Source organism: Rhodotorula graminis (genome assembly GCF_001329695.1).
Source record: "Rhodotorula graminis WP1 unplaced genomic scaffold RHOBAscaffold_2, whole genome shotgun sequence".
Taxonomy (NCBI): domain Eukaryota; kingdom Fungi; phylum Basidiomycota; class Microbotryomycetes; order Sporidiobolales; family Sporidiobolaceae; genus Rhodotorula; species Rhodotorula graminis.
Window position 1 is genome coordinate 1574752 of NW_017264929.1, and position 27961 is coordinate 1602712.

Sequence of the window (27961 nt, forward strand, 5' to 3'; positions counted from 1 at the left end):
TGGGAAGGCGCGGCGGCGAGTGCGGGAGGGTCGTGTGCAGCTTCGGAGCGGCTGTGCAGCTGTGCTGAGCTTGCGCGCTCGTGGTGGGAGGATGGGCGAGCTGCACCGCCGCATTCACCATGCCGCTCTCCTTCTCGCCGCTCGCCGCAGGTGCCTCGCCCGCCTCTTTGCGTGTGCGCGAGGCTTTGCTGTGCTGGTCCAGGGCTCGGGCGACTTTGCCCCTCGCTCTCGGCTTCTCCTGCACCTCGCTCGTCTCGACCACTTCGTCCGCACTCGCTGTGCGAGCGGGGCCGGCGGTACGTCCTGCTTTTCTCCGCGCACGCTTTCGGGCAGCACTATGCAGCCAAGCTTGGGGTCTGCGCCGCCCCACTATTCCAGGCTGGTCGCTGGCAGGCTCTCGCGCGCCGTCCTCCTGTCGACCTGCGTGACTCTCCCCGGTCTCGCCTCGCCGACGGCTCAGCTGCCTTTCCTGCTTCTCGTCGACAGAGCGAGCACTTGGCTCGGAAGCTGACCCTCGTTCGTCCACCGGCTTTCGAGGCCCGGACGCCGTCCCGCGACGCCGCACCGCGCTTCCTCCTCCCTGTCGCTGTTCCAGTCCGGCAGCTCTGCGATTTCGCTGTTCCTCAAAGCTCGCACACGGCCCAGGCTCGGCGTTGCTTGTACTGCCGGGCGTATTGCTGGACACGATGACCCGGTTCAGAGACGGCGAGGGTTCAGAGAGCTGCGTTCCCTCGGAGCGGCGCAAGGTGACTGCGCCTCGTTCGGCCTCGCTTGTGGCTTCGTTTTGCTTGTACTGAGTATGTATTGCAGGGGCGGTGAGCCTCCCAAGCAACTGGCCGCGTGGCCCAATGGCAAGGCGTCTGACTACGACCTCGCTTCTCTCCTGAGAGCGCGCGTATAAATCAGGAGATCGTGGGTTCGAGCCCCATCGTGGTCACAGTTCATTTTTTTGGTTCCGCTCAAAGTTGAGCGAGTCGAGATCCGCGGATGTGGTATCGGCGCGAGAGGCGCTCGAGAAATGGCTTCGCCGCGGTCCGCTGCAACGTCCAGATCGTCGAGACGACCTCGCAGGTTAGTGTGCCGCACGCGCCGGCGGTCTGCAGATCGCGAGACGAGCAGGCGGGAACGCGCGAGGCAACTTGGGAAGGTCGCGAGGGTCCGTGCGGTCGGCGGCTCTGCAGCGCTCTGGTGCTTGCCTCTCACTGTCGTCACTGTAATCGCCACGTGCAGTACCTCCCCGAAGACCGGAAACGAGGTCAGCCAAAGGCGCGGACAAGCTCGAGATCTGAGATGGAGGGAGCGAAAAAGAGCGAGCACTCGACGAGGGGCGGCCGGGTACAGCTCGATGTGCTTCTTAGCACGTACAAGGCGAAGTGAAGCTGCTTCCAAGCCCAGGCGAGCGTGCAGCAGAGGCCGCGGGCGGGATCTGGATCCGAGACTCTGTTGCGTGCTCGAGTTGACCTCGTCCACCTTTCAAGCTCGCCTCTCGCCCTCGCGTCAGCACCTTGTCCACCAAGCACACCTCGACAGCAACCATGGTGAGCATCTCCACCCTGTCACGGCACCGACGAGCGCTCCCTGGCTCGTCCCCACCCCCCCGAGGAGGCGCGCCGCCTCGATCCTGTCGTCGGCTCCCCCTCGGCGACCAACACCGCTGACTGGACCTCCCTTGCAGGCCAACGCACCCCACGGCAATGTCCTCAAGGACCTGCACGCGCGCGACGCGCCCCTGCGCCAGCAGCTCCTCGCCGAGTCGGACCAGCTCGTCGACATCCGCCTCACCGAGCGCCAGCTGTGCGACCTCGAGCTCGTCATGAACGGCGGCTTCTCGCCCCTCGAGGGCTTCATGGGCAAGCAGGACTACGAGAGGTGCGTCCACCCTCACCCTCTCTCTCTCGCTCGTCCTGCTCCCCTTTGCTGACCCTGTCGTTCCCTCGCAGCGTCGTCGAGACCCTCCGCCTCGCCGACGGCGCCCTGTTCCCCATGCCCATCACGCTCGACGTCTCGCAGGAGCAGATCGACTCGCTCAAGCTCGCCGAGGGCACCCGTGTCACCCTGCGCGACTCGCGCGACGAGTCGCCGCTCGCCATCCTCACGAGTGCGCCTCTGTCCCTCTTCTTCCTCCTGCGTCACAAAACACGGCCTGATCAGTCGCCTCGCTCCACAGTCTCGTCGATCTACAAGCCCAACAAGTCGAACGAGGCCGAGAAGGTCTTTGGCGCCGACGACAGCGCCCACCCGGCCGTCCACTACCTCCACAACTCGGTCAAGGACTTCTACGTTGGCGGCAACGTCCAGGCCATCTTCGCGCCCGAGCACTACGACTACGTCGAGCTTCGCTGTGCGTCCACCTCGCCGCCCTCTTTCCTCGTCACGACGGCGCAGAGCTGACCTCGCACCTCTCTCGCCCTTGCACAGACACCCCTCGCGAGCTGCGCGCCTACTTCGACAAGCTGTCGTGGCGCCGTGTCGTCGCGTTCCAGACCCGCAACCCGATGCACCGCGCCCACCGCGAGCTCACGGTCCGCGCCGCTCGCCAGCAGCGCGCCAACGTCCTCGTGCACCCGGTCGTCGGCCTCACCAAGCCCGGCGACGTCGACCACTTTACCCGCGTGCGCGTGTACGAGGCCATCATCCGCACCTACCCCAAGGGCATGGCGGCGCTCGCGCTCCTCCCGCTCGCGATGCGCATGGGCGGCCCTCGCGAGGCCGTGTGGCACGCCATCATCCGCAAGAACTTTGGCGCGACGCACTTTATCGTCGGCCGCGACCACGCCGGTCCGGGCAAGAACTCGCAGGGCAAGGACTTCTACGGCCCGTACGACGCGCAGGAGCTCGTCACGCAGTACAAGGACGAGCTCGCGATCGAGATGGTGCCGTTCCAGATGATGTCGTACATCCCGGACCAGGACACGTACATGCCCGTCGATGAGATTCCCAAGGGCACCGTCACGGCCGACATTTCGGGCACCGAGCTGCGCCGCCGCCTCAAGACGGGCGCGCCGATCCCGGACTGGTTCTCGTACGAGGCGGTCGTCAAGGTCCTGCGCGAGTCGTACCCGGCCAAGGCCCAGCAGGGCTTCACGATCCTCCTGACGGGCTACGTCAACTCGGGCGCCAACGCCATCGCCAAGGCGCTCGAGTCGCAGTTCCAGCAGCAGGCCGGCCGCTCCGTGTCGCTCCTCCTCGGCGACACGATCCGCTCCGAGCTCAGTGCCGAGCTCGGCTTTGCGCCCGAGGAGCGCCACAAGAACCTGCAGCGCCTCGCGTTTGTCGCCGCCGAGCTGTCGCGCGCCGGCGCCGCCGTCATCGCGACCCCGATCGCGCCGTACGCCCACTCGCGCAAGGCGGCCAAGAGCCACATCGTCCAGAACGGCGGTGCCGGCGGCGGCAACTTCTTCCTCGTGCACGTCGCGACGCCGCTCGAGCACTGCGAGAAGACGGACCGCCGCGGCGTGTACGCTCGTGCGCGCGCCGGCCAGATCCAGGGCTTCACCGGCATCGACGACAAGTACGAGACGCCCGACGACGCCGACCTCGTCGTCGACCTCTCGAAGCAGTCTGTCCTCGAGGCGACGCACGCCATCATCCTGTGCCTCGAGACGGCCGGCCTCATCGGCATGGCCTGAGCGTGCCCGCCCGGCGCCAAAAAAAAGGTCCCCTCTCTCTCTCTCTCTCTCTCTCCTACCCTCTCGTGGACCAACCCTTCCCTTCCTTCGAGCCTCTGTGTACATTCCCTGTCTCCCTAGAAGGCCCTCTCCCTCCCTCAAGCTGTCCATCGTCCCCCTTCCATCTCCTCGTTGGCTCCCTCTCTCGCAGTGCTCTCTTTTCGCACGAGGTCGCAATATCAGCATCTCTCGGTCCTCCTGCGACTCTCTGTGCCTCTCTGCGAGCGACCGAGCGAGACAGAGAGAGCGCGCGAAAAGGGGAGCTCAATTGCACTCGAAGTACGTCGACGCTCGCGAGCAGACGACTCGGTCCACCCGCCGGCCTCCAGCGCTCCTCGCAGCCGCCTCGACGGCGACGTTGCGCGTCCAGGTCCATCGCGAGGTCGTGTCGCCGAGGCCGAGCTGTCCGTCGTCATCTGCGCGAGAGCGAAAGGTGAGAAGGTCGCTCGCGCTCAGGCCCGTCGACGCCGTGCTGCACGTGCTCGAGAAAGGAAGAGAGAGAAACGAGGTGGGACGCACTCGCTCCTGTGACCCAGACTTGGCCGCTCTTGGTGAGGAGCACAGTGTGCGCCGCCCCGCACGCGACCTGAGCGACCTCGTCCTCGTCCTCCTCGCCGAGCTCGACCAGGACCGGCTCGGCTCCTCCCGGCTCGCCCTCGCCCACGCCGAGCTGACCGGCCTTGTTCGAGCCGAACAGGTAGGCGGCGCCGTGCGCCGTCACGACCGCCGAGTGGAACGCGCCGCACGAGACCTGGACCGGGTGCAGGCCGTCGAAGAAGGCGATGTGCTGGAGCGAGGGGCGGTCGTAGCGAGACGTGGTCGTCGAGGAGGGGTTGGCGACGAGAGAGGGCGACGGGAAGGGGCCGGCCTGGCCGTAGCGCGAGTCGCCAAAGGACCAGACCTCGCTCGAGGACGGCGACGACTGCTCGCCGCCGACGAGGACGAGAAAATGCGCCGCGCCCGCCTCGATCGAGCGCACGTCCCGAGTAGTCGCCGTGCGCGAATCTGCGGCCGGCTCGGGTGCGTCCCGCCACGAGAGGACGTTGCCGGCGCCGTCGCCCGAATCTCGAGCCGACGCGAGCGACTCGTACAGGCGCGGCGACCATTCTCGAGGACCCACGCCCGGCCTCGGGCGCTTGCACGTGTCTGTAGGGCGAGCAGATAAGAATCTGAGGGCGCAGGAGGGAGGGAACGAGGAGAGGGAGGAAGACGCACTGTGTACGACGAGGACCTCACCTCGTCCGTTGAGGCCTGCGCCGTCCACGTCGGCGGCGACCTTGGTCCCGCTCAGCAAGCAGAGTACGCCGTCGTCGGCGAGTGTCGCACAAAGCTCGTCGTGGCCGAGCCAGCGCTCGACGTGCGAGGAAGGGAGCTCGCCAGCGAGCGGGTGGCCGAAGCAGCGCAACTCGCCTGTCGAGGTGCCTGCAGCAGAGGCGGGCGCGTTGTGAGCCCGTATCGAGAGGGCGAGAGAGTAAGAGAGCAAAGCGGGACGCACGGAGGAGGCTCTGCGACCAGCTTGCGGCCGCGAGCGAGGCGGCCTCCGGGAGCTGGACGGCGTCAGGCAGGAAGGGGTCGTCCGAGTCGGCGAGTTGACGGAAAGCGTTTGAGCCGCAGGCCAGGACAGCCATGTCACACGAGAGCTGGAGTGAAACCTTAAAAGCTTTAAAAGCCTTATATATTCTTTTTTTTCGACGAGCTCTCCTCTCTCACTCCACCGCTCCTGGCACTTGCTGCACAGTCGAGCCTTGCCGACAGCTCGCCACACCTGCAGCACCACCCTGCCCGACCCGAGCATGAGCGACCGCAAGCGCGCCAACGTTCTCGGAGACGGCGACCGCGATGGCTCGCCGCGAGACGCAAAGAAGCCCAGGAGGTGCGTCCCTGCCCTCTCCAGTCCGTTTAGAAGTGCACCCAGGGCCGCTCAGGCTGCCCTGCGCCGCTCCAGAGGGCGACGGAAGACTGACTCGCCTCATCGTCCTCTCCCCCCGCTCCATTCCCACACCTCGTTCGTCGCAACAGCAATGCGGTCCGTCCTGTTCTCTCCACGATGAGCGACTGCGAGCCCCTACTGACCCCCGTGCACAAACAGCCCTTCGCGCCGTCCTTTGTCCCGACCCCTCTCTCGGCCGCGCTGCCACCTCGCCCCGCCGGCTCGCCCTCGCCCGCCACGACCGGGCCCGCCATCGACATTGCCGCCAAGCGCGCCGAGATTCAGGCCAAGCTCGCCGCCATGAAGGCCGCCGCAGCAGGCGGCGCTCGCCCGGGCGCACCTCCTCCGCCAGCAGCAGCCGCCCCCTCGGCTCCACCTTCCGCCTCGCTGCCGCAGCGCCCTCTCGGCGGCGCGCCCGGTGCGCCCAACATTGACGGCGGGCTCGCGGCCAAGATCGCCGAGGCCAAGCGCAAGGTGGCCGAGATGGCGGCGCGCAACCAGGCGGCTCAACAGGAGAAGGTCAACCCGTACCTTGTGCGTCCCTCTCTCTCTCTCTTTACGAGGCCAAGCACTGACGCTCTCTCCGTCCCGGCAGTCGTCCTCGTTCAACAAGTCGCAGGCCGACCCGGCGCTCGACCTGTCAAACGGCGGTCGCGGCGGCCTCTCGATGGCGGCGCACCCGCTCCTCATGGACCTCGGCGCGCCCTCGACCGCCGCCGCCCCGTCGTCCAAGAAGGACCGCTACAAGCCCATGGCGCCCAAGTTCTCGACCACGCGGGCCAACGCGCGCATGCCCGCTCCGGCGGCGCGCCCGGCGTCGACCATCTCGTCGGCGACGGACCCGACGGGCGATGCGCTCAAGGAGAGCGAGTTCTTCGACGAGCGCCTCGGGTACGGCTCGGCGGGCGTCGTCGGCAAGTCGCACATGGGCAAAGGGCGCCAGCGCACGACGTTCGCGTTCAAGCGCCCGGGCACGTTCGTCGAGAAGGGCGAGGCGATCCGGGCCGAGGCGCGCCTCGACGACCTCAAGCGGCGCATCTACGAGAGCTCGCAGAAGGCGGGCCTCCAGAGCGACCTCGAGGACACGGCCAAGAAGGTGCGCCGGCCGCCGCCGCCCGACGTCGAGTGGTGGGACGAGAGCTTCCTTCCCGACAAGGACTACGAGACGTACTCGACCGAGTTCCTCGACCGCTCGCCCCTCATCACGCACCTCGTCCAGCACCCGATCTCGATCCCGGCGCCGCAGGACAAGATCCAGGTCGAGGCCAAGCCGCTGTTCCTCACCAAGAAGGAGCTCAAGAAGAAGCGCCGTCTGCGCCGCCAGGCCGACATGCAGGACAAGCGCGACCGCCAGAAGATGGGCCTGCTCCCGCCCGACCCGCCAAAGGGTGCGTCCCCTCTCTCGCTCTCGTCGTCGTCGTCGTCGAGCGCGCACTGACCCTCGGTCGCCCGCCTCGCAGTCAAGATCTCGAACATGATGCGCGTCCTGACGCAGGAGGCCATCGCCGACCCGACCAAGGTCGAGGCCCAAGTGCGGCGCGAGATGGTGGCGCGCGAGCGCAAGCACCTCAAGGAGAACGCCGAGCGCGCCCTGACGGCCGACGAGAAGCGCGACAAGCGCGAGCTCGAGTACGCCAAGGACGAGGCGCAAGGCTTGCACGCCGCCGCGTTCAAGGTGCGGTACCTGTCGGACCCGAGCCACAAGTTCAAGGTCAAGAAGAACGCGATCGACCTGCACCTGACGGGCCGCATCTGCCACAACCCCAAGTTCTGCCTCGTCGTCGTCGAGGGCGGCGCCAAGAGCATCAAGAAGTACCGCCAGCTCATGCTCCACCGCATCCGCTGGACCGAGGAGGCGGCGCCGCGCGCCCACCACGACGCCGAGGCCGACGCCGCGCCAAAGCTCGAGGACCACGGCGGCATCCTGCGCCCTGTCGGCCCTTTCACCGCGCCCGACGAGCCCGAGGCCCCACAGTCGTTGGCCGACAACACGTGCGTCGAGGTGTGGGGCGGCGCCGAGCGCGAGCACCTGTTTGCCGACCTGCGCAACGCAAACTGCCCCTCGGAGGCGAGCGCGCGCGAGGTCCTCGGCAAGCTGGGCTACCTGTGGGACGTGGCCAAGGCGCACGGCACGGGCGAGGACGAGGTGTGAGCGAGCGAGCGAGGGGCGACGAGGGGCGGCGAGAGTCGGCGAGGAGCGGCCGGAGCGGTTTGGCAAGGTCGACGAGGGTCGTGATTGCGCTCGACGAGCGTCGGTCGGTGCGCTCTGCAACGACTATTTCGTGCTCTCTGTCCCTCTCTGTGCGCTGCGTTAGACGGCCGAGCGAGCAAGCGAGCGAAAGAGAAAGAGACAAGGCCCGAAAGCCCGCACGGCCCTCTTCTTTTCGGCTCTCGCCCTCTCGCTCTCGGTCTCTCGCCACATCCGCCGCACGATCGTCTCGACGAGATGCACTCGCTCTGTGGCATACCGTCGCTACAGCTTGACGGCGCCCGCCCCGCCCATCGGGATCGGAACCCCTCTCGCGCGCCCGGGCCCTCCTCCTCCTCCTCCTGCTGCTCCAGCACCGCCACCGCCGCCTCCTCCTGCCAAACCGCCGAGCATCATCATCGCCGGCGCCGCCGGCTCGTGCACGCCGTAGCCGTACGCTCCGACGCCGCCGCCGTCCCACCCGCCACTGCCGCCGCCGCCGCCGAGCAGCTCGTGCTGCGGTACGAGGCGCAAGCCCGGCGGCAGCGCGAGGTGCGGCGCCCTGCGGAACGCCGTCGACGGGTACGTCCCTGCGCCGCCGCCGGGGTAGGACGAGCCGAGCGGCGGCAGCGGTGGCGGGCCGAACGCGCGCGAGGAGGAGGACGCGGCAGCCGCTGAGGGAGGCGCGCCGTACTCGTCGTCGCTGCCGCTGCTGCCGCCCGAGTCGCCGAGCGCCGCCGCGTGCGCGTGCGCGTGCGGGTGCGGCGCAAAGGGCGCCTCGTCGCTCGTCGAGCGCGTGCCCAAGCCCGTCCGCCTCGCCCAGCTCGCCCTGGCCCACTCGTCGCGCTCGCGCTCCCTCTCGCGCTCGCGCTCGCGGTCGTGCAGCAGCATGGCCCACTGTGCGACCTGCTGGCGGACGCCGCCGAGCTGGGCGCGCACGCCCGCGAGCTCGTCGGCGGCGTGCTGGGCGTGCTGGGCGTGCGCGTGCGCGAGCGAGGCGAGCTGCGACGTGTGCGACGCCGTGGTCGACGACAGGGCGGCGAGGGTTGCGGGGAGGGAGGACGACGAGGGGGGGGCGGGGGTCGGTGCGGGTGCGGCGGGGTTGGAGGGAGGAGGGGGAGAGGGCGAAGAGGGACGAGGCGGGGTCCGTGCGCGCCGAGTCGGCGAACGCGACATCGCGCGCTGCGGCTTGACCTCGCCACCGTCGCCGCTCGCTCCAACATGGAGCGGCGCAAACTCGCCCATGGCGCCCCTGAGCGCGCCGGCCAAGGCCCTCACCTCGTCGAGCGCGTCCTCGCACCGCCGGACGCGGGCCCGGAGCGCCCAGTTGTCGCCCTCGAGCTCGCGCATGCGGCCGTCGACGAGGGCGAGGTAGTCGCGCAGGGGCTCGTACACGCACTCGTGCGCGAGGTGGTCGTCGAGGGCGGTCGAGCCAGAGGCGGACGACGAGGACGAGCGCGGGCCGAGCCAGGGGCAGCCGTGCGGGGCGTGCGGGCACGGCGAGGGGACGGCCGGGCAGGTCGACAGGAGGTGGGCTGGGTGCGAGGCGCGGGGGAGGTGCAGGGCGCAGTAGGCGCAGGGGACGTGGGCTGCGGGGCACAGGGAAGCGTGGTTCTGTGTGGGGAGGGTCAGTGCGGTACTCGAGGGTGGGGCAAGGGATGAGGGTGCGCACCTGGGCGTCGTCGTGAGGGATGTCTTGACTGCACAGGTCGCAGTGGTCGGGGTCGGTGCGGTCGACGGACGAGGACGAAGAGGAGGACGAGGAGGACGAGGGGCAGGCGTGGTGGGACCAGTCGTCGCGGCGCATGTGGGTTGAGCAGGTGGTGCACTGGATGGCGAGGTCGGCGACGAGGTGTCGGATGGCGCGAGGGGCGTCTGGGCAGTTGTCGAGCGAGTCGAGGCGGGTTCGGCACACGGGGCACGAGGGGGCGAGTTGGAGTGCGCGGTCGAGGCAGGTGCGGCAGTACATGTGTTGGCAGGTCGGGGTTGTCACTGGGTCGTCGAGCGGGTCCCTGTGGGTGCGAGGGAGGGAGCGAGGTGAGCCGGGTGGGTGGGGGTCCGAGGAGGAGGAGGAGAGGGGCGCACCTGCAGATGGGGCACACGAGTGGCTGGGGCGGGTCGTCGACATAGTCGAACGAGGGCATGCTGGCCATGCTTTGGTCGGTGGTGCTTGCTCAGGAGAGAGAGGGAGGTTGCGTCCGGATCTCGCCAAGTTGCCGAACCCTCTCTCTCTCGACACTCCCCGCCCACACTCGCACTCGCTGCTCGAGGGTAACCTGCACGCGCACCCTGCACCGACTGGGCCAACCTAGACCCGCATCCAGGTGCGCCCCCCTCTCTCCCTCCCCCTCGCCCCTCGTCGCGTCAACTGACACGCTCCCCCGCCTCCTCCTCCCTCCCTCTCGCTCTCTCACTCGCCCTACACGCCGCTAGACCGATCCGACAGCCTCATCAACACCACCCGCCATGTCTGAGCGCTACCGCCAGTCGGCCACCGAGACAAAGGCCAACCAGCAGATCCTCCACGCCCTCATCCGCGACCACCCGCACAACAAGGTCTGCGCAGACTGCAAGCGCAACGACGCTCGCTGGGCTTCGGTCAACCTCGGCATCTTTGTCTGCCTCCGCTGCAGCGGCATCCACCGCGGACTCGGCGTCCACATCTCGCGCGTCCGCTCGATCGACCTCGACACCTGGACCCAGACCCACATCGACACGATGCGCCGCTGGGGCAACCACCGCGCAAACCTCTACTGGGAGGCCCACCTCAAACCGGGCCACCTCCCACCCGACCAGTTGCGTCCCCTCCTCCTTCCCTACCTCCCTCCCTCCCTCCCCCACCTCGCTGACCCTCCCCTCCCTCCCTGCGCCGCAAACAGCAAGATCGAGAGCTTCATCCGCAGCAAGTACGAGCTCAAACGCTGGGCACTCGAAGGCCCCGTCCCTGAACCCGAACAGCTCGACGACGTGCGTCTCCCCCTTCCTCTCTCTCAGAGCACCACGACCCCGGGACCGACCCTCCCCCTCTCTCTCTCGCACAGCGCTCGACCACATCCTCCTCCCCGGCCTCGTCGGCGCCCCCTTCGTCCACCTCGACACCCGTACCCGGCCGCTCGCGCAAAGCCGCGCCAACCACCTCGGTCGACCTCCTCGCCGCGCCCTCGTCGCGCACCTCGTCGTCCCGCACCGCCACGCCCGCCGCACCGCGCCCGACCACCAAGCCCGAGCCGAGCCTGTTCGACCTCGACTTTGACGCGCCCGCGGCGCCGCGCCCGCCGTCCAACGCGCCCTCGCCCGCTCCTCGCACCGCCGCCTCACCCGCACCCGCACCAGCGCCCAAGCGCGACCCCAAGGCCGACATCCTCTCGCTGTTCAACGCCGCTCCGGCACCTGTGCGCTCGGCCCCGCAGCAGCAACAGCAGCAGCAGCAGGGCTCGCTCGGCGGCCTGAGCGGCGGCCTCGCCGGCCTGTCGTTCGGCGCGCCCGCCTCGGCGTCGCCCGCGCCGCCCGTCCCGAGCGCAGGGTTCGACGCGGGCTGGGGCGCACCGGCACCCTCGGCGTCGGCGGCGGCGTCAAGGGGATTGACGCCCTCGGCCTCGGGCGGGTTTGGCGACTTTTCGTCGGCGCCGGCCGGTGGGCAGCAGCAGCAGCAGCAGCAGCAGACGGACCTGTGGGGCGCACCGCCGACTGCGGCTACGGCGGCTGGTGCAGCAGGGGCAGGCGGCGGGATCTGGGGCGCGTCGTCGGGCGCAGGAGCGGGAGCAGGAGCGGCGGCGGCGCCCGACCCGTTCGCCGAGTTTGGCGCCTTTACGTCGCCGGCGGCGCCCAAGGCCTCCTCGTCAGGAGGCATGGGCGGGTACGGCGCCGACATCTGGGGGGCGTCGAGCGGCGGCGGCGGAGCGGGAGCGGCAGGAGGAGGCTCGAGCGCGAACGGTGCCGGCGGGTTTAGCGACATTTGGGGCTGAGCGGCGGTGTCGAGGGGCGAGAGGCGATGGCGAGGCGTTGCTGTATCGAGGCGGTTGCAGTGCGAGGTCGACTTGGACGTTCTTTCGACCGATGCAGCTCTGCGTGCTCGACGAGGTCCGAGCGGACGAGCGAGGGACGAGAGCCTGCAGCGACGACTTCGTCGCCCCTCTCGTTGACGTGCTCTCTCTCTCTCTGTGTCTCTCTCGTTCAGGTTCGTGCAAGCGAGCGAGGAGAGCCGAGAAGAAGAAGGTGGCTTTGCAGGTGAGAACAAGGAGAAGGACCTAAGGGAGAGAGAGAGGTCGAGACGAGGGACGGAAGAGGGATCTCAAGAGAGACAGAGAGGGAGGGAGAGACTCTCTGCGTCGTCTACGCACGCACGAGCGTGAGCACAATCTTGTCGTCGCCGACCTCCTGCTCCTCCTCGATGACGACCTCGCGCTGGCCGTCCCACTCGCGGCGGGGCCTCGGCGCGCGCTTGAGCGTCTTGCCAATCACGTCGCCGCTCGCGAGGATAATGTCCTCGAGCTCCTTGCCGAGGCCGTCGGCGAACGAGAAGTAGACGTCGATGTCGTCGGTCGCGACGAGGCCGGCCTTCTTGCGCAGGCGCTGCACACGGTTGACGACCTCGCGCGCCGTGCCCTCCTGCTCGAGCTCGGGCCGCTTGAGGACGTCGAGGAGGACGACGACGTCGCTGTCCGTGTTGGACTCGTAGTGCGGGCCGCCCTCGACCCGGGCCGGCAGCTCGACGTACCGCGTCGCGGCGAGGTCGCCCTCGACGAGCTCGACGCCGTCGACCGTGATCTTGCCCGTCGCGAGGTACTGCTTGACGGCGTCGCTCGACACGCCCGGGAGCGCCTTCTTGACGCGCGCGAGGTCCTTGCGCAGCTTGCGGCCGAGGACGGCATAGTCGGCGTCGGCGCGGAACTTGACGCCGCACCGCTCCTCGTCCGACGTGAGCACGACCGACCGCACGTTGAGCTCCTGCTCGACGTACGGCAGGAGCGACGCGACGTCGTCGAGGTACTCCTGACTCGGGTGGAACACGACGAGCTCGGCGAGCGGCGTCTTGAGCGGCACCACCATGCGCTCGCGCACCGTGCGCCCGAGCTCGATGACGGCCTGCAGGCGCGACACCTGGCGCTCGATGACCGAGTCAAAGTACTCGTCGCGCGCCTTGGGGAACGACAGGAAGTGGAGCGACCGCAGGTCGGATCCGACCTCGAGCGACGCCTCGTCGGCCGGGAAGAACGGGCGCAGGCCCTGGTAGATGTGCTCGGTGATGAACGGCGTGAAGCACGACAGGGTGCGCACGAGGGTGAACAGCGTCTCGAACAGGGTGTTGAGCGCGTGCGTCGTGTCCTCGAGGCCGTTCTCGCCCTTGAGCCGGCGGCGGTTGAACCGGATGTACCAGTTGGTGAGCTCGTCGATGAGGGTGAGCATCTGCGCGACGACGGTGTACAGGCGGTACGCTGCGGGGAGTGCGAGATCGAGTAAGCGAGGGCTCGAGTCGGGCCCGACAAGGATAACGAGGAGAGAGGAGAGCGGGACGACGCACCCTCCATCTCGGTCTTGACGTTCTTGATGAGCGTCTGGCACCGCGCGAGGATCCACCGGTCCATGACGTTCGAGCTGCCCAAGCTCTTGGGGTCGTACTTGAAGTCGACGCCCTGGTCCTTCTTGAAGAGCGCGGCCTGGCCGAGGAAGAACCGGAACGAGTTGAGGAGCGGGAGGAGGACGTGCGAGATGACGTCCTTGACGCCCTCCTCCTTGAACCGGAGCGAGTCGCCTCGCACGACGGGCGAGTTGATGAGGAACAGGCGCAGGGCATCGGCGCCGTACTTGTCGAGGATCATGTTCGGGTCCGGGTAGTTGCGCAGCGACTTGGACATCTTCTTGCCGTCGGCCGCGAGGACGTGGCCGCACACGATGAGGTTCTTCCACGGCGCCGTGTCGAACAGGTGCGTCGCGAGGACGAGCAACGTGTAGAACCAGCCGCGCGTCTGGTCAATCGCCTCGGAGATGAAGTCGGCCGGGAACGACTGCTCGAACTGCTCCTTGTTCTCGAACGGGTAGTGGACCTGGGCGTAGGGCATGCTGCGAGACCGAGTCGAGGACCGAGTCAGACTCGCCTTCTCAACGGCGAGGACGAGGGCAGAGAGAGAGAGCTGGGGACGCACCTGCCCGACTCGAACCAGCAGTCAAAGACCTCCTCGACGCGCTTGAGGTCGCCCTTGCCCTTCTTGCTCGGGATCGTGATGTGGTCGATCTTGTCGCGGTGCAGGTCCGTGATGCCGGTCACGCCCGACAGCTCCTCGAGCTCGGCGATCGACGAGATGCAGACAATCTGTGCGTCGTGCTCGAGTCAGTCTCTTGCCGGCGTAGGAGAGAGAGGAGAGGGAGGGAAAGAGCGAGAGAGAGGGAGCGCACCTCCTCGTAGTCCTCGCTCGCCCACAGCGGGAGCGGCGTGCCCCAGTACCGGTTCCGGCTCACGTTCCAGTCGCGCGCGTTCTCGAGCCAGTTCTGGAACCGGTTCTCGCCGACCGAGGCCGGGACCCACCGCGTCGCCTGGTTGTTCTTGACGAGCTTGTCCTGGTGGCTCTGCACGCGCACGAACCAGACGGGGATGGCGCGGTAGATGAGGGGCGTGCCCGAGCTGCAGGTGCGACAGGGGAGAGAGAGAGTCAGTCGAGGGCGAGGGCGAGGGTGAGAAAAGGCGAGAGTAAGAGAGAGGGACGGACCGCCAGCAGAAGGGGTACGAGTGGGTGAGGGTCGTCGCGACGATCATCTTGCCGTTGTTCTTGAGGTACTTGACGATGACCTTGTCGGCGTCCTGGAGGTACACGGCGTGTCAGGGGATCGAGGAGCTTGTCGAGAGAGGGAGAGAGCGGGCGCACCTTGACGTAAAGGCCCTCGAAGTCGGTCACCTCGTCCGTGTAGACGCCCTTCTCGTCGATCGGGCACGGCGGCATCTCCTCGCGAGCGACGATGCCGTTGGCGACGGCGATGCGGTGGTCGTCGTCACCGAACGCCGGCGCCTGGTGGACGATGCCCGTGCCGGACGTGTCGGTCACGTACGTGTCCGAGACGACGCGGAACGCCCGGCCCTCGAACTGCGCGCACAAGGATGGCTCGTCAAAACCTCGGGAAATGTGCGCAAAGGCCGAGAGGAGAGAAAGGAGGGCGCACCTTCTCCTTGAAGTACGGGAAGAGCGGCTCGTACGTCTTGCCGACGAGGTCCTTGCCCTTGTACGACTCGACGAGGGTGTACTTCTTCTCCTTCTTGGCCTTGGCAGCGTCGCGGTACAGGGTGCCGAGGAGCTTGTCGCACAGGATAAAGTTGACGTCGCGCTCGGTGTCGTGGATCTTGATGTAGGTGAAGTCGGGGTGGACGCACAGGCCCAGGTTCGACGGGAGCGTCCAGGGCGTCGTCGTCCACGCGAGGAACGACGTCGTCGGGTCGTCGGTGAGCGTAAAGGCGACGGTGACTGCGCGAGGGAGGATGCGAATGGAGGAGGGCAAGGTGAGCGCTCGGGCCTCCTCCACGAACGACGACGAAACGGACGAGGGAGCGAGAGGAGGACGCACCAGCCGGGTCCTGGACGTCCTTGTAGGCCTGCCCGGCCTCGAAGTTGGACAGCGGCGTCGTGCAGCCGGTCGTGTAGGGCATGACCTTGAGGCCGCGGTAGACGAGGTCCTTCTTCCACAGCTGGCCGAACACCCACCAGACCGACTCCATGAACGACGAGTTGAGCGTCTTGTAGTCGTTGTCAAAGTCGATCCACCGGCCGAGGCGCTCGACCGTCTGGCGCCACTCGCTCGAGTAGCGCATGACGATGGCCCGGCACTCGGCGTTGTACTTGTCGATGCCCATGGCCATGACGTCGGCCTTGGACGTGATGCCGAGCTTCTTGTCGATCTCGTGCTCGACGGGAAGGCCGTGCGTGTCCCACCCGAAGCGGCGCTCGACGTGGTAGCCGTTCGAGTGGGCGAAGCGGGTGACGACGTCCTGCAGGATGAAAGGGAGTCAGCTCGGGAAGAACCAGGTAGAGAGGTCCTGAGGCTCGCTTTAACCCCCCCCATCAGGAGGTGCCCATGGTGAGGCAGACCCGTCGCGAAAGGCGGGCCGTCGTAGCTGAGGGCGCAGAGAGGGTCAGTAAGGCGGTAGCGGTACGACGTGATGCCAAGGGGGAGGCCGGGACGCACAAGCTCCACAGCGGCCGCTTCTCGTCCCTCGACTGCTTGAGGCTCGTCTGGAACTGCGGGCGTGGAGGACGCAGTAGGTCGAGGAGACGAGGCGGGAGGGGGACGAGGGCAGGGTCAGAACCAGTCGCTGCGACAGGATAGGATAGGCGGTGGGCGTACAGCATCGATCTCCTTCCAGTACCTGCGGGGCAATGGCCGAGTCAGTGGGAGCCCTGCTGCAGGCGGGAAGAGGGAGAGAGGGAGAGAGGGAAAGAGGGGAGCGCACTCGAGAGTCTTGGCCTCCTCCTTGGGGAACGAGAACGAAGCAGTCGCGTCGTGTACGGGGAACTTGGCGTCCGGGTTGGTCGACTTGGGCACGCTCATGTTGGGCGGTGTTGCGGGCGAGGGTGCGGAGAGGAGAGAGATGAGGATGAGGAGAGGGGGGAAGGTTGCGAGGTGGGAACTCGACGTGCGGGTCTGCGGGACTGTGGAAAGTCCTGTCGAGGTGCTGGCTGTGCTGCCAAGGTGCGAGCTGCAGTTCTCGCTGAGCGGTCGCTGCTGGACGAGGTCGGGTCGCTTTCGACAGGTCGAAGCGGCGGTCGAGGGTGCTGTGGCGCGGGCGGGTCGCTCGAGGTGCGGCCGGCGGCGAAAGAGCTGTGCTGAGCTGACTGGCGGGGTGCGCAGGCAGCAGCAGGTGGTGCGAGAGCGTGAGCAAAGGTCCGGCCCTCCTCTTCCTCAGCTGAATCCTCCTCCGCGGCGACGCCGGCTTGACTCTGCTTTCCTCGCCACAGGAAGCTGCGACTCGCCGAAAGCGCTTCATCTGGAGCTTGCATTCTGCCGTTCGCACCGTGCCGCGTCCCTCAAGCGAGAGCCAGAGAGCACAACTCGCTCGGACCCGTCCGCTCTCGCTCGCGAACGGCGCTCTCGCTCTGAGCTGGCAACGCCGAGGGCTGGCGCCATCGCCAGGACCCGCACACGCACTCGTTCTGTCGGCAGCCCGCAGCGTGCGCGCGCCAAGCTCGCCGTGCCGCACGCTGTCTCCCTCGAGCCGTCCTTCGCCTCCTCCTTCGACCACCTCGCGCTCTCCCTCAGCCGTGCAGCCCGCCTTCTCTTGCCCGGCCCGAGCCAAGAGCGTCGACGATATCGAGCTCGATGGTGTGCAGCGTCGCCCGGCCGCCCCCGCTCGCGCCAGGCCGCCTGCTCGGTTCGAGTCGTCGCGCCAAAGCCGAGTCGCACGACCCGAGAGCACGGTTCGGTGCTCGTGCGTCGCTCGTCAGGAGCCACCGATCGCGACGCGACACTGCAGACGAAGCTCGAGGGCCCACGCGCGCCCGATTCGAGCGGTTGAGCCCGCTAGCGAGAGCAGGTGACACCGCGCGGCGAGCGCGTCGCCGGCCTGAGCAGATTCGCGCGCCGAGCTTGGCACAGGACGTGTGCCAGACGGCTGATCGTGCGACCGAAGCTACAAGCGCCGGTGCGAGGACGAGCGGGCGGGTGCGAGTGGTGTTGACGGGGCGGGGGGAGGAGGACGGAGGAGGCGGGGTCGGGGCGAGCTGGCAATCGGGGCAGCCGGTAGCAGCAGGTGCTGATGTGCTCTGTCACAGCCAGTGCGACTCGCTCAGCCGAGTAGAGCGGGACGAGAACGAGACAGCGAGCTGCCGTGAAGCTCTGCCGTCAACCACCTCAGCGCCTCGCCGTGCGCGCCTCTGGACGCTCAAGCGAGCCCATCAGCGCACTCGCACACGCTCCAGCACCTCGCCGTGCCGACCAGCACCGCCGCGCGAGCCGTCCCCGTTCTCGCTCCACCCCGCCCTCCTCCTCCTCGCTCTCCCCGGCACGACCGCGCCCAGCACGCGCACGCCCGAGGCGCGCTGCCCTCTCGCACGATGAATGGGTCCCTGCCTGCTCGTCCCGCGAGCGCGGGCACACCGCCCCTCCCGTCGCACGGCGACCGCAAGCGCGTGACGCTCGTCGACGACGCGCCGCCGCCCTCGAAGCGCGCAAAGCTCGAGGACGACAGCACCGTCAAGCCCGAGCACGACGACGACGACGACGACGACATGCCCGAGGAGGACCGCAAGCTCGAGGTGCGTCCTCTCGCCCCTTCCTCTCGGTGTGCCGGCAGCTCCACCTCGCAGCTCGCGCTCGACGGTGCCAGTCGAGCACTGGTTGCGTTCGCGTGCAGGAGACGCCGTACTGACATGCTGCGCACCGCCTGCAGTCGTTCCGCAAGGAGGCCATTTACCGCGAGATGCTCGCCTACAAGCGCCAGCTCCACCGCGCCCTGTCCGACGCCTCGGCCCTGCGCTCGCAGCGCACCGCCTACGAGGTGCGCCTCTCGCGCGTCGAGCTCGCGTGGAGCGCCCTCGTCAGCGACGCCGACCTCATCCTGCCCTCGACATCGTCCTCGTCCTCGTCGGCGAGCGACGAGCGCGACCGCGCCGCGAGCCCGCCCTTGACGGCCGTCGCCGCGCTTGACGACGAGGCGCTCGACGCGCTCCTCGCGCACCGCAGCGCGGCGACCAAGGCGCTCCTTGGCCGCCTCCAGTCCCTCCACCCTTCCTCCTCTTCCTCCTCCTCGACCGCCGACGACCTCTCGATCAAGTGCCGCGCCCTCCTCGCCGAGTCGGCTCAGTCGCGCGAGGCCCTGCGCGTCCTCCGCCAAGAGCACGACGACGTCCTCGTCCAGCTCGAGGCGGCCCACGCCGCCCTCGTCCGCGCCGAGCGCAAGTTCGACCGCTTCCAGAGCGCGACCGTCGCCGCGCTCGAGGGCCGCGCCGACCCTCGTGCGGCGAGTGCGGCGCTGCGCGGTGCGGCACAGGCGGCGACGGGGAGCGCGACGCCGCAGCGCGCGTCGGCGGGCGCGAGCCCGCTCCCAAACGGGCTCACCAAGGGCGAGACGTCGTCGGGTGCGGGAGGGGCCGCAGGGTCGGCGTCTGATACGGGGCATCCGGCGGGTGTGCTGGGCGGAGAGAGCGACCGGAGCGAGGAGCTGGACGAGCTGAGGAGCGTCGTCGAGAAGAGGGCGGAGGAGCTCGAGGAGATGCGGCAGGAGCGGGTCGCGCTCAAGCTCGATCTGGACAAGCTGAGGGGCAAGGTGCGTCACGCAGCGTCTCTCTCTATCTCTCGATCAGTGTTCACGGTGCTCGTGCCGGCCGGCGGGTGACCTCGACTGACTCGTCCGTCCTGCAGCTCGTCGACCTTCCTGAAGATCTCGTCGCCGAGGCGCCGCTCTTCCGCGCGATGCAGCAGCACGTCCAGTACCTCGCGTCCGAGTACGCGACGCAGAAGGGCGACGCCGACCGCGCGGCCAAGGAGGCGGACGACCTGCGCGAGGGTATGTCGTCGTTCCGGGAGAGCGCCGTCGTACGTCCCGAGTTTCCTCCTCTTTTTCTCTCTCGACCTCGCGGAACAATGACTGACGACCGACTCGTCCCCGACCTACAGCGCGAGGCGTCCGAGCAAGTCGCCGACCTGCAGACCCGCCTGTCCGCCCACGAGTCCGACCTCGCCCGACTGCGTGCCGCCCGCGACGAGCTCAAGGCCGAGACGTCCGAGCTGCGCGCCAAGGAGACGGACAAGCTGCGCGCGCTCGACGAGCTCAAGACGCTCGCCCAGGCGCGCAAGTCGCGCCTCCAGGCGTACGAGTCCGAGCTGCGCCGGGTCCGCATCGGCAAGGCGGCCAGCCGCGGCGACGTCGAGGGCGTCACGCTCCGGGTTCGCGAGGCCGAGGCCAAGGCCGAGCGCGAGGCGGCGGCGGCGGCGGCAGAGGGCGGCGAGGACGAGATGGAGGAGGGCGAGGTCGAGGTCGGCGAGGACGACGTCGTGGCCGACTTGTCCGCGCGGCTCAAGAAGGCCGAGGGCCTCCTCCTCGCCCTGCGCGACCAGTTGAGCGAGTATGCGGCGCAAGGAGGCGGCATGCCGGCGCCGTCGGCGCAGCAGCTCATCGACAGCGAGACGCGCGCACGGGCCGACCTCGCCGAGGCGCAGCAGCGCGTCGAGCGCCTCGAGGCGCTCCTCGGTCCCGGTGGGAGGGCCGACATCAAGGAGATGGCCGAGCGTCTCGAGGAGAAGCAGCGCGAGCTCAAGGTCGCCGAGGCGCAGGTCAAGGGCCAGGAGGCTGTGCGTCCCTTTTTCCCTTCCTTTCCCCCTTTCCTTCGCGAATCTCGCTCATTGTGCGTCCTCCTGCAGGCCTCGAACATGCTCTACGGCGAGATCGACAGGCTGTCGGCGGCATGGCAGTCGCTCGACGAGCAAAACGCGTCCAAGGTCTTTAACCTTGCCGCCCTCGAGGACAAGGTCCAACGCCTTAGTGCCGACGTGCGTCCACCTTTCTCTTTCGCACCCTTCTGTGTCTGTCGCACTATGCGAGCGTACACTGACTCTTGCCCTCGACCTCGTCGACAGAAAGCCAAGGCCGACAACCGCTACTTTGCGACGATGCGGCAGAAGGACGCCCTCACCGGCGAGGCGGCCGTCCTGCAGAAGCTCGCCGAGAAGCAGCAGCAGCGCATCGAGTCGCAGGCCGAGGTGCAGCGTGCTCTCGGTCAACAGCTTGTGCGTTCCTCTCGTTCTCTTTCTCTCTCTCTTCGCCCTTCCCATGTCCTCCTCGTACGGGACTGACCAATCTTCGACATGCAGGCTCACGCCGAGAAGGAGATCAGCATGCACCAGAACAACGTTCGAGCGTGGCAGGAGCAGAACTCGGACTTCAAGCGCAAGAACGCCGAGTTGCAGCTGCGCTGCGAGCAGACGGCCCTTCAAGTCGCCGAGGTGCGCCCTCTTTCTCCTTCTTGGTCATCTCCTAGTCATCCACTCACTCTGTACCTCGTTCGCAGCTCACCTCGCGCCTGAACGACCGCATCAACGAGGCCGAGAACGCGGCTCGCGCCAAGTCGATCGTCGAGGAGCAGCTGTCCAAGACGCAGCGCCAGCTCCAGCAGGCGCAGGCCAAGGTGACGTCGGCGACTGCTTCTTCGAGTGGCTCGACCGACCCTGCCGAGGTGCGGGAGCTTAAGAAGTACAACAACGACCTCATGGTGCGTCTCACATTTTCTCTTCTCGCCCGCCCTCGCCTTTGAGTCGAACGCCCTTTCTTATACCTTCTTGGTCTCACACAGCGTATGCTCCGGTGCTCGACGTGCAACATTCGCTTCAAGCAGGTGGCGCTGTCTCGATGCGGCCACACGTTCTGCCGCGAGTGCGCCGACGCCCGCCTCGCCAACCGCCAGCGCAAGTGCCCGGCGTGCGCCGCACCCTTCTCGCGCGAGGATGTCCTCCCCATCTTCCTCTGAGCGGACCTGGGCATTCGTCCCTCGTCGCAGCCTGTACCACCCGCCTCTCTCGGGCCCTTGTCCGTCTCTCTCTCTCGTTCCCTTTTACCCTCTCTCCTCTTCTGGTTGTACGTCTCTCTGCCTCTCAGTTTCGCAACTCGCAACAAAGATGGTCGTGTCTCTGTGTTCACTGCATCGAGAGCGTTGCACGAAAGCAGAAAGAAAGAGCCCGCTCGTTTCGACCCCGCCGCATGCTCTCGCGCTCGAGCCCATTCGGCGAGTTCCTTGTCACGACTTGGCTCGTCGGTCAAGGTCGTCGATCGCCCGCATGAGAGCGTCCCATCGTGCTCGGCGTGCGCTCGCGACGACGAAGAGGCCGTCGTCGGACAATTGAAGGGCGAACGTCGAGTTGAGGTCGAGCGGCGCCGCGACGGAGCGGTAGTACGCCAACAGCGGCAGATCGCCCGCACGACCGTCCCAGTCGTCATCGGCGTCGCCCTCGCCGTCGACGAACGTAGCTGCTCGAGGGATACGCAGGGCGGCGAACGACGACATGTGGTTCGAGACGATCCAGCGCGTCGTCCCTCGTGCGCGGTCGACGACCCAGGGAAAGTCGCGCAGCGGGAGCATGGGCATCTTGCCGCCCTGCGTGACCCTGTCGCCGGCGAGGAGCGTGTCGCGCAGCCACGGCAGGGTCTTGCAGCCGGCGAGCGTGCGGCGATGAACGAGGGCGAGGGCGCCGACCGAGGTCGCGGCGAGGTGCGAGAGGCGGATAGGCTGGGGCGAGAAGGAATAGGGGACGACGCTGTGGACGAGGGGGACGCAGAGCGCGAGTGAGCACGACGGCATGGATGAAGAAGAGGCTCCGAAAAGGAGATGGCGCTCGGGCCTCGACTCACGCATTGCCCGTGTGGCTCGCGAGCGGCTCGGCGAGGTCGGTCGACGACGTCGCGAGTAGAGAGCGGATGTTGAAGACGGGCGAGCAGAGAACAGAGCCTGTCGCCGAGGCGTCGTCGCCGTGAAAGTTCTGCAGAAGGAGCGAGGTCAGTCGACGTCGCAAAGGAAAGGTTTTCGAGAGAGCGAAAGAGGGGACGCACCTTGAGGACCCACGCAGTCAAGACGTCTCCTGTCGAGACCCACTCCTTGCCGCTCGTCTCGACCTTGACCTCGCCCTTGACCTCGTCGACAAGAGCATCGACCGCGTCTCGGCTGATGAAGGCGTACCGCAGCGTCGCGCCGTGCCGCCACTTGTCCCACAGAGCCTGCATGAGGAGCGCGACGAGCGCAAGGACGGAGAACGGCGTCCAGCCGAGGAGGACGGGCGGACGCTCCTGCTCGTCGCCGGCGAGCGCGGTCGACTCGGTCGACATGAGGGCGCGACGAGCCTCGCTGAGCGGGTTCGACTCGTGGACGGGAGGTGCGACCCACTCGACGTCGTCGCGCAAGCCTGCGGTGATGCCCGCGAGGACGTGCGCAAGGCCCGTGCCGTCGAACAGGCCGTGCGGTGCCGAAATGCCGAGCGAGACGGCGTCGACGAAGCGGACGATGTGGACCGACAGGAGCGGGTGCTTCTTCTTGGCGTGCTGCTGCATCGTCGTCGGCGTCTCGGCGTGGCGGAAGTGTGCGGCGACGAACGGGTGCATCTCGCCGGAAGTCGAGGACGACGACAAGGGCTCGAGAGGCTGCGACAGGTTGATGGCCTGGTGGTACGGCTTGTCGACTGTCGCGGTCGTGAAGCTAAAGGTCGGTCGAGCGTGTGTGCTCGTGTCGATGGCCCAGGTGCGGCTCTGCGGACAGGCTGAGAGCGTGAGTGCGGGTCCGGGGGAGGAGCGGGAAAGCGGCCGACGCACCTCGGCTTGCCAGACAGGGACGCCGCGAAGAAGAATCCACTCGCGAACGACACCCTCGACAGCCTGCCTCACCGCGTCGACGAGCGCGTCGCCGGCTGGCCCGAGTGCGCGAGGAAGCGCGAAGACGAAGCCGCGGCACAGGCCGAGGTCTTGGGCGCCTGTGTCGATGACGGACAGCTGCACACGCATCTTGAGAGCGGTCTGGCGGTAGTCGCACCTCGCCTGGCGGTGACAGCGAGACAAGAGCGGAGCGGGGAGCTGGCGGAGCTGATGAGAGCGTGAACTCTGCGGCCTCTCCTGCAGTGTAGTGTTGTGGTACGAGGGCACGCTCGCAGAAGGCTATCGCAGGCTATACGGCCGCGAGTGGACTCGCGCCGCTCGAGGCGACGCTCCCAGGTGGTCGAGACGGCGGCGTCGAATGCTTCTGCTCTCTCTCGGCTCGCAAAGCTCGCTAAGAAGGTGATGGCAGGTACTCGGCATTGGCAGGGATGAACGACGAAAGAGTGCGAGAGGCGAGGGGTATACAGGGCGGTGCGAGGGAAAGGGCAAAGAACAGAAGGCGTGGACGACGAGGAGAGCGGCGCCGGTGCTGCGAGTCGAAAGGCGCTCGTGACGGGGACGCGGTCGACTCGCCTTAACGTGTGGCGGAGCCGAACCGAGAGAAGAAGCCCGAGGTGCGGCGGTCGGCGCCGGCGCTATGAAGGAGGAGGAACGGCGAGAAGCCTGATCAGGAATCGGCCGAACAGGCAGATAAAAGGGGGCAGGGACGTACACTGGCTCGATGTCGCCTCCACCACCTCGGAGAGGCTTGGCGATGCGACCAAAGTTGAGGGTTGAGGCGACGGCCGGCTGGTTTTGCGCTGCGAGGGGTACGAGCCAAGGTCAGTACGTTCTTCCCTACGAGCGCCCGACGCTCGTCGTGCCGACAATGAGACGAGACAGAAGATCGAGACGCACCTCGGGCCTGGTCGAGTCGCTCCTTGACGGCCTGGAGCCGCGCCTCGAACTTGGCGTTCTGCTGGTTCACCTTCTCGTTGGCGTCCTGGAGCAGCGCTTCGAGGTTCTGGATGCGCTCGTTGCGCGCGATGAGTTTGCGCTCGGCGAGGGCGACATCGCGCTTAAGCGTCGTGTTCTGGTCGACGAGCTGCAGGGCGGCGAGGGAGGAGTGAGCGGCCGGCTGCGGCGAGAGAGGAAGGGAAACGGCGAGGGACGCACCTGCTTCTGAACGAGCGTGAGCTGGTCGAGGTTGCGCGTGAGGAAGTCCATCTTGCGCTGCTGCGCCTTGCTGTTCGAGTTCTTGGCCAAGTTGCGGTAGTTCTCGCGCGCCTCGTCCAGCGAGATCTCGAGCTCGACGACCTGCAGTGGAACGTGACGAGCGTGAGCTTGCGTGCCTCCGAGAGGCGGCAGGAAAGGGAGGCTGTGGCGAGATAGGGAGAGCGGGTGCGCACCTTCTCGCAACGGTCCTGCAGGTCGCGCATGAGACTCTTCTTCATGGCGTCAAAGTCGGCGAGCTGCTGTGCGACGGCCTTGTGCTGCCGCTCCATGTCCTTGGCCGCCTCCTCGAGGTTCTTGCCGCCCTCGATGCTTGCCGTTGTGATCTTGAACGCGCGCTGTAGGTCTCGAGGTGCGTGAGTCGCGAAAAGGGGAGGGACGAAGGGGCGGCGGATCTGCGAGGACGCACCTCGAGCTCGGCGTTGGCGGTGCGGACCTGCTCGAGAGCATCGTTGACGTGCTTGAGCTCCGAGTTCTTGAGCACGAGCTGCTGCTTGAGGTCGCTGCCGTCGTTCAAGGCGGCCTCGAGCTTCATGGCGTACTGCGCCTCGAGCTTAATCTGCAGGACGGGAGAGACACAGTGTCAGTCCTGCGCATCGAGGAACGAGGGCGGCTGTACAGGAGACGAAGGAGGAAGATAGGCGTACCCGGATGTCCTGCACGTTGGCCGCGTCGTCGCGCTCCTCGTCGGCGACCGTCTTGTCTGCGGACAGGCAGCGACGAGGTGAGCAAGACAGTCTTTGAGAATGAGAAGAGAACGCGAGGGACGCACCGAGAAGCTCCTCGTACTCCTCCTCGAGCGTCGACAACCTCGTCTCCAGCTCGTCCCGCCTGCGGGTGAGCATCTCGTTCTCCTCGGTGACCTGCTTGGCGCGGTCCTGGTGCTCGCGCAACGAGATCGACGAGTCCTCGAGCTGTCGGCGGAGCGTCGACAGGTCGTCGGCCGAGAGCGGCTTGTCCGAGTTGGCCGCCTCGTCGAGGCGAGCGAGCGACGCCCGGATGTCGGCCTCCTTCTCCGACAGACCGCCCTGCGAGGCGTCAAGAGCGTCAGGACGGGCGGAAGAGGGTGTCGAGGACGTGGGACGCACCGCTGCGAGGCCCGCCATCATGGCCGCCATGCGCTCCGCCTTCTTCTTGTCCTTGCCCTCCTGGTCGGCTGACTTCTGCGTCGACTTGGCGTCGGCGAGCGCTCGCTGCGGGCGTCAAATGTGTGTCAGGAAGGGCTCGATGGAGAGACGAGGCCATGCGAGGGAGAGAGGAAGAGGGGGACACGCACCCGAAGCTCTTCGAGTTCTCGCTCGAGCTCGCCGTTCTGCTCCTTGAGCGAGTCGGTCGTGATCTGCGCCTCCTTGCTGTCGTACCGGATGCGCTCGAGCTGCAGGCGTAGGTCGGCGAGCTCGCCGTTCATCGCCTTGTTCTCGCTCGAGGCCGTCGACTCGGACTCCTTGAGCGACGAGAGCTCCTCGCGCAGGTCGCGAATGAGCTTGTCCTGCGACGACAGCTGCGACTCCTGCGGGCGACGAGAGAATGTGTCAGTGACCGCGACGAAGAAAGGTGAGGAGGGCCGAGCGGGGCGCACCGTCTTGGCGATCTGGTCCTCCATCTCGTTCTGCCGCTTGATGAACTCCTCGCGCTCGTCGCCGCCCATCGCGCTCGTCGGCGTCTCGGGCCGACTGTCCCCTCCCTCTGACACTCGATCGAGCGCCGGTATCCTCGGCTGCGCCTTGAGCTTGGCCGCTGACGCTCCTCCCGCCGCGAGCTTCTCGAGCTCGCCCTCGCCGAGCCCGAGCGCCCGCTCCATCGACGCCCACTGCTCCTTGTCGACCGTGCCGCCCTCGCGCCAGACGGCGACCTCCTGCTCGAGGAGCCCGATGTAGGCGCCCGAGTTGGCCTGGTCGCGTTGGGCGCGCTTGAGGAGCGCCTTGAGCTCGGCGGGCGACAGCTCGGCGTTGACGCGGGCCTTGTTCTTGATCGACTTGGCGCGCATGCCGAACCGCAAAGTCGACAGCGTCTCGGGCTCGTTGTAGAGCGACGGCGAGCAGTTGATGATGAGGGTCGTGCGCGAGTTGCCGCCGAGCGACTCTTGCAGGATGCGCGTGAGCTTCGAGTCGCGGTACGGGATGTGCGCCGACTGTGTGGGACGACATGTGGGTCAGTGAGGGCCCGACGAGAGAGAGAGAGCGAGAGGGAAGGCTCGGGCGCACCTTGCCGTCGGTGAGGGCGTTGATGACCTGGCCGAGCGCGCTCAAGCTCTTGTTGATCTTCTTGGCCTCCTCGAGCGTCTGGCCCGTCGCGCCCGTCTTGGCGATCTTCTCGGAGCCGGCGAGGTCGACGAGGTAGAGCGAGCCCGTCTTCTGGGTGCCCGTTTCGGTGTTGCGCGCCTGGATCGTAATGACGAAGATCGAGTGCGAGCGAGACGACTCGGCGTTCATGCCTGTGTGAGAGAGGCGGCGCACGATGGTCAGGACAGGGCGAGGGCGCAGTCGGGGTGCGCATGGTAGAAGGAGGGACGGACCGGTCGAGGCGACGGCGCGGGCAGATCCACCCTGGCGCATGACCTCGTGCATCTCGTCCGAGTTGCTGACGTAGAAGTCGGACAGGTTCTTGACGTACACGCCTCGCTGCTTGTCCTCGTGCACGGGCAGGTTGTCGTTCTCGGCTGCGGGTGAAACTCGAGGTGAGCGCTGCGGCCTCCTCGACGACGACGACTCGCAGGGATGAGAAGGGACGTACGAGCGAGTAGGTCTCGAATACGCTCCATGTAGATCTCCATGTACGACACCTTGACAAGGTACTCGAGGTTGGCGGGCGAGGTCATGATGGACGAGAAGATCTGCTCGGCGATGCGAGGAATGATGCCCTTGAGCTGCGCGTCGTCGATGCTGGGCCCCTGCGTGTGCCGCGAGTGTGTCAGTCGGGGGCAGAGAGAGACTGCTGAGGCGCAAGAGCCTCGGCAAGGCCCGTGGCCGGCTCGAGTCCGCCCTTGCCGCCTGCACCTTGTGACGGGAAGAGGTGGGACGCACCATCATAGTGTGCGTCTTGCCCGAACCAGACGCGCCGTAGGCAAAGATGGTACCGTTGTAGCCGTTGAGGACGTCTGCGTAGGAGGTGAAGCGGATGAGCGAGGGGAACGCGAAGGAGAGAAAGAGTAGTGGGGACGCACCGTCGACGATGCCCTTGACGCCAAACTCGAACACCTCCTCCTGCGGCGTGTCCATCTGGAAGACGCGGTCGAACGTGAAGCCGTCGGCCTCGGCGCCGCGCATGTTCTCCTGCGAGCGCAGCTTGACGTTGACGCCGTCCTCGCTGATCTGGACGATGCTCTCGCCGCCCGTCTCGCGCAGCTCGACCGCATTGGGCGGGCGGAACCGGCAGACGACCTTGATGTTGTTCGAGGGCGTGTTGGACATGATGAGGAGGTACGAAGGGGGAGGGGGAACGAGGAGGAGGGAGCAACGGCGGCGAGTCGACGGCTGTTTGGCGTGCGGCGCGTCGAGAGGGTGAGCTGTGTAGATACAAGGTCAGCCACCGTCTGCAGAGAATCCGCTGGTGCGCCGACGAGGAGAGGACGTACTCGGAGTTGAGCGAGATGAGGCGGATCGGCGACGGTCGACCGTGGACGCACGAGCTCT

General features: G+C 67.4%; 8 protein-coding genes and 1 non-coding gene across 9 annotated transcripts; 4 read left to right on the forward strand and 5 right to left on the reverse strand.

Annotated features, from left to right (window-relative positions):
• Positions 1 to 119: 119 nt before the first annotated feature.
• Positions 120 to 3686, forward strand: RHOBADRAFT_51645 (uncharacterized protein; the record flags this gene model as incomplete). The annotated part of the gene is made up of 5 exons (XM_018415942.1): positions 120 to 173; positions 1676 to 1869; positions 1941 to 2098; positions 2168 to 2341; positions 2419 to 3686. The coding sequence occupies 5 exons, from the start codon at positions 120 to 122 to the stop codon at positions 3627 to 3629; spliced, it is 1791 nt and encodes a 596-aa protein (XP_018273892.1). The 3' UTR covers positions 3630 to 3686.
• On the forward strand, positions 835 to 937 carry RHOBADRAFT_t9. Its single transcript has one exon. It is a non-coding gene; the product is annotated as a tRNA-Arg (tRNA).
• Positions 3687 to 3926: 240 nt separating the features above from the next.
• On the reverse strand, positions 3927 to 5296 carry RHOBADRAFT_51646 (uncharacterized protein; the record flags this gene model as incomplete). The annotated part of the gene is made up of 4 exons (XM_018415943.1): positions 3927 to 4084; positions 4188 to 4814; positions 4884 to 5090; positions 5164 to 5296. 4 exons carry the CDS (start codon positions 5294 to 5296, stop codon positions 3933 to 3935), a joined length of 1119 nt encoding a protein of 372 aa, XP_018273893.1. The 3' UTR covers positions 3927 to 3932.
• Positions 5297 to 6265: 969 nt separating this feature from the next.
• Positions 6266 to 7750, forward strand: RHOBADRAFT_11746 (uncharacterized protein; the record flags this gene model as incomplete). Its single annotated transcript, XM_018412059.1, has 2 exons — positions 6266 to 6986; positions 7059 to 7750. 2 exons carry the CDS (start codon positions 6266 to 6268, stop codon positions 7748 to 7750), a joined length of 1413 nt encoding a protein of 470 aa, XP_018273894.1.
• A 285-nt stretch (positions 7751 to 8035) lies between these two features.
• Positions 8036 to 9939, reverse strand: RHOBADRAFT_51648 (uncharacterized protein; the record flags this gene model as incomplete). Its single annotated transcript, XM_018415944.1, has 3 exons — positions 8036 to 9400; positions 9459 to 9798; positions 9872 to 9939. Coding segments are annotated over 3 exons (1772 nt in total), but the record flags the coding sequence as incomplete, so codon positions are not given.
• Positions 9940 to 10252: 313 nt separating this feature from the next.
• Positions 10253 to 10582, forward strand: RHOBADRAFT_11754 (uncharacterized protein; the record flags this gene model as incomplete). Its single annotated transcript, XM_018412061.1, has 1 exon — positions 10253 to 10582. A coding segment is annotated over one exon (330 nt), but the record flags the coding sequence as incomplete, so codon positions are not given.
• A 1400-nt stretch (positions 10583 to 11982) lies between these two features.
• Positions 11983 to 16318, reverse strand: RHOBADRAFT_51650 (uncharacterized protein; the record flags this gene model as incomplete). The annotated part of the gene is made up of 12 exons (XM_018415945.1): positions 11983 to 13221; positions 13308 to 13846; positions 13930 to 14096; positions 14180 to 14405; positions 14491 to 14582; positions 14647 to 14862; positions 14939 to 15237; positions 15338 to 15758; positions 15818 to 15884; positions 15956 to 16008; positions 16115 to 16136; positions 16221 to 16318. The coding sequence occupies 12 exons, from the start codon at positions 16316 to 16318 to the stop codon at positions 12119 to 12121; spliced, it is 3303 nt and encodes a 1100-aa protein (XP_018273897.1). The 3' UTR covers positions 11983 to 12118.
• Positions 16319 to 21375: 5057 nt separating this feature from the next.
• Positions 21376 to 23246, reverse strand: RHOBADRAFT_51652 (uncharacterized protein; the record flags this gene model as incomplete). Its single annotated transcript, XM_018415946.1, has 4 exons — positions 21376 to 22012; positions 22107 to 22234; positions 22305 to 22994; positions 23058 to 23246. The coding sequence occupies 4 exons, from the start codon at positions 23244 to 23246 to the stop codon at positions 21496 to 21498; spliced, it is 1524 nt and encodes a 507-aa protein (XP_018273898.1). The 3' UTR covers positions 21376 to 21495.
• Positions 23247 to 23691: 445 nt separating this feature from the next.
• On the reverse strand, positions 23692 to 27739 carry RHOBADRAFT_51653 (uncharacterized protein; the record flags this gene model as incomplete). The annotated part of the gene is made up of 16 exons (XM_018415947.1): positions 23692 to 23752; positions 23830 to 23917; positions 24015 to 24201; positions 24273 to 24413; positions 24506 to 24667; positions 24739 to 24888; positions 24977 to 25032; positions 25102 to 25357; positions 25418 to 25522; positions 25606 to 25839; positions 25909 to 26460; positions 26534 to 26763; positions 26845 to 26988; positions 27063 to 27219; positions 27353 to 27426; positions 27493 to 27739. 16 exons carry the CDS (start codon positions 27737 to 27739, stop codon positions 23692 to 23694), a joined length of 2844 nt encoding a protein of 947 aa, XP_018273899.1.
• Positions 27740 to 27961: the final 222 nt, after the last annotated feature.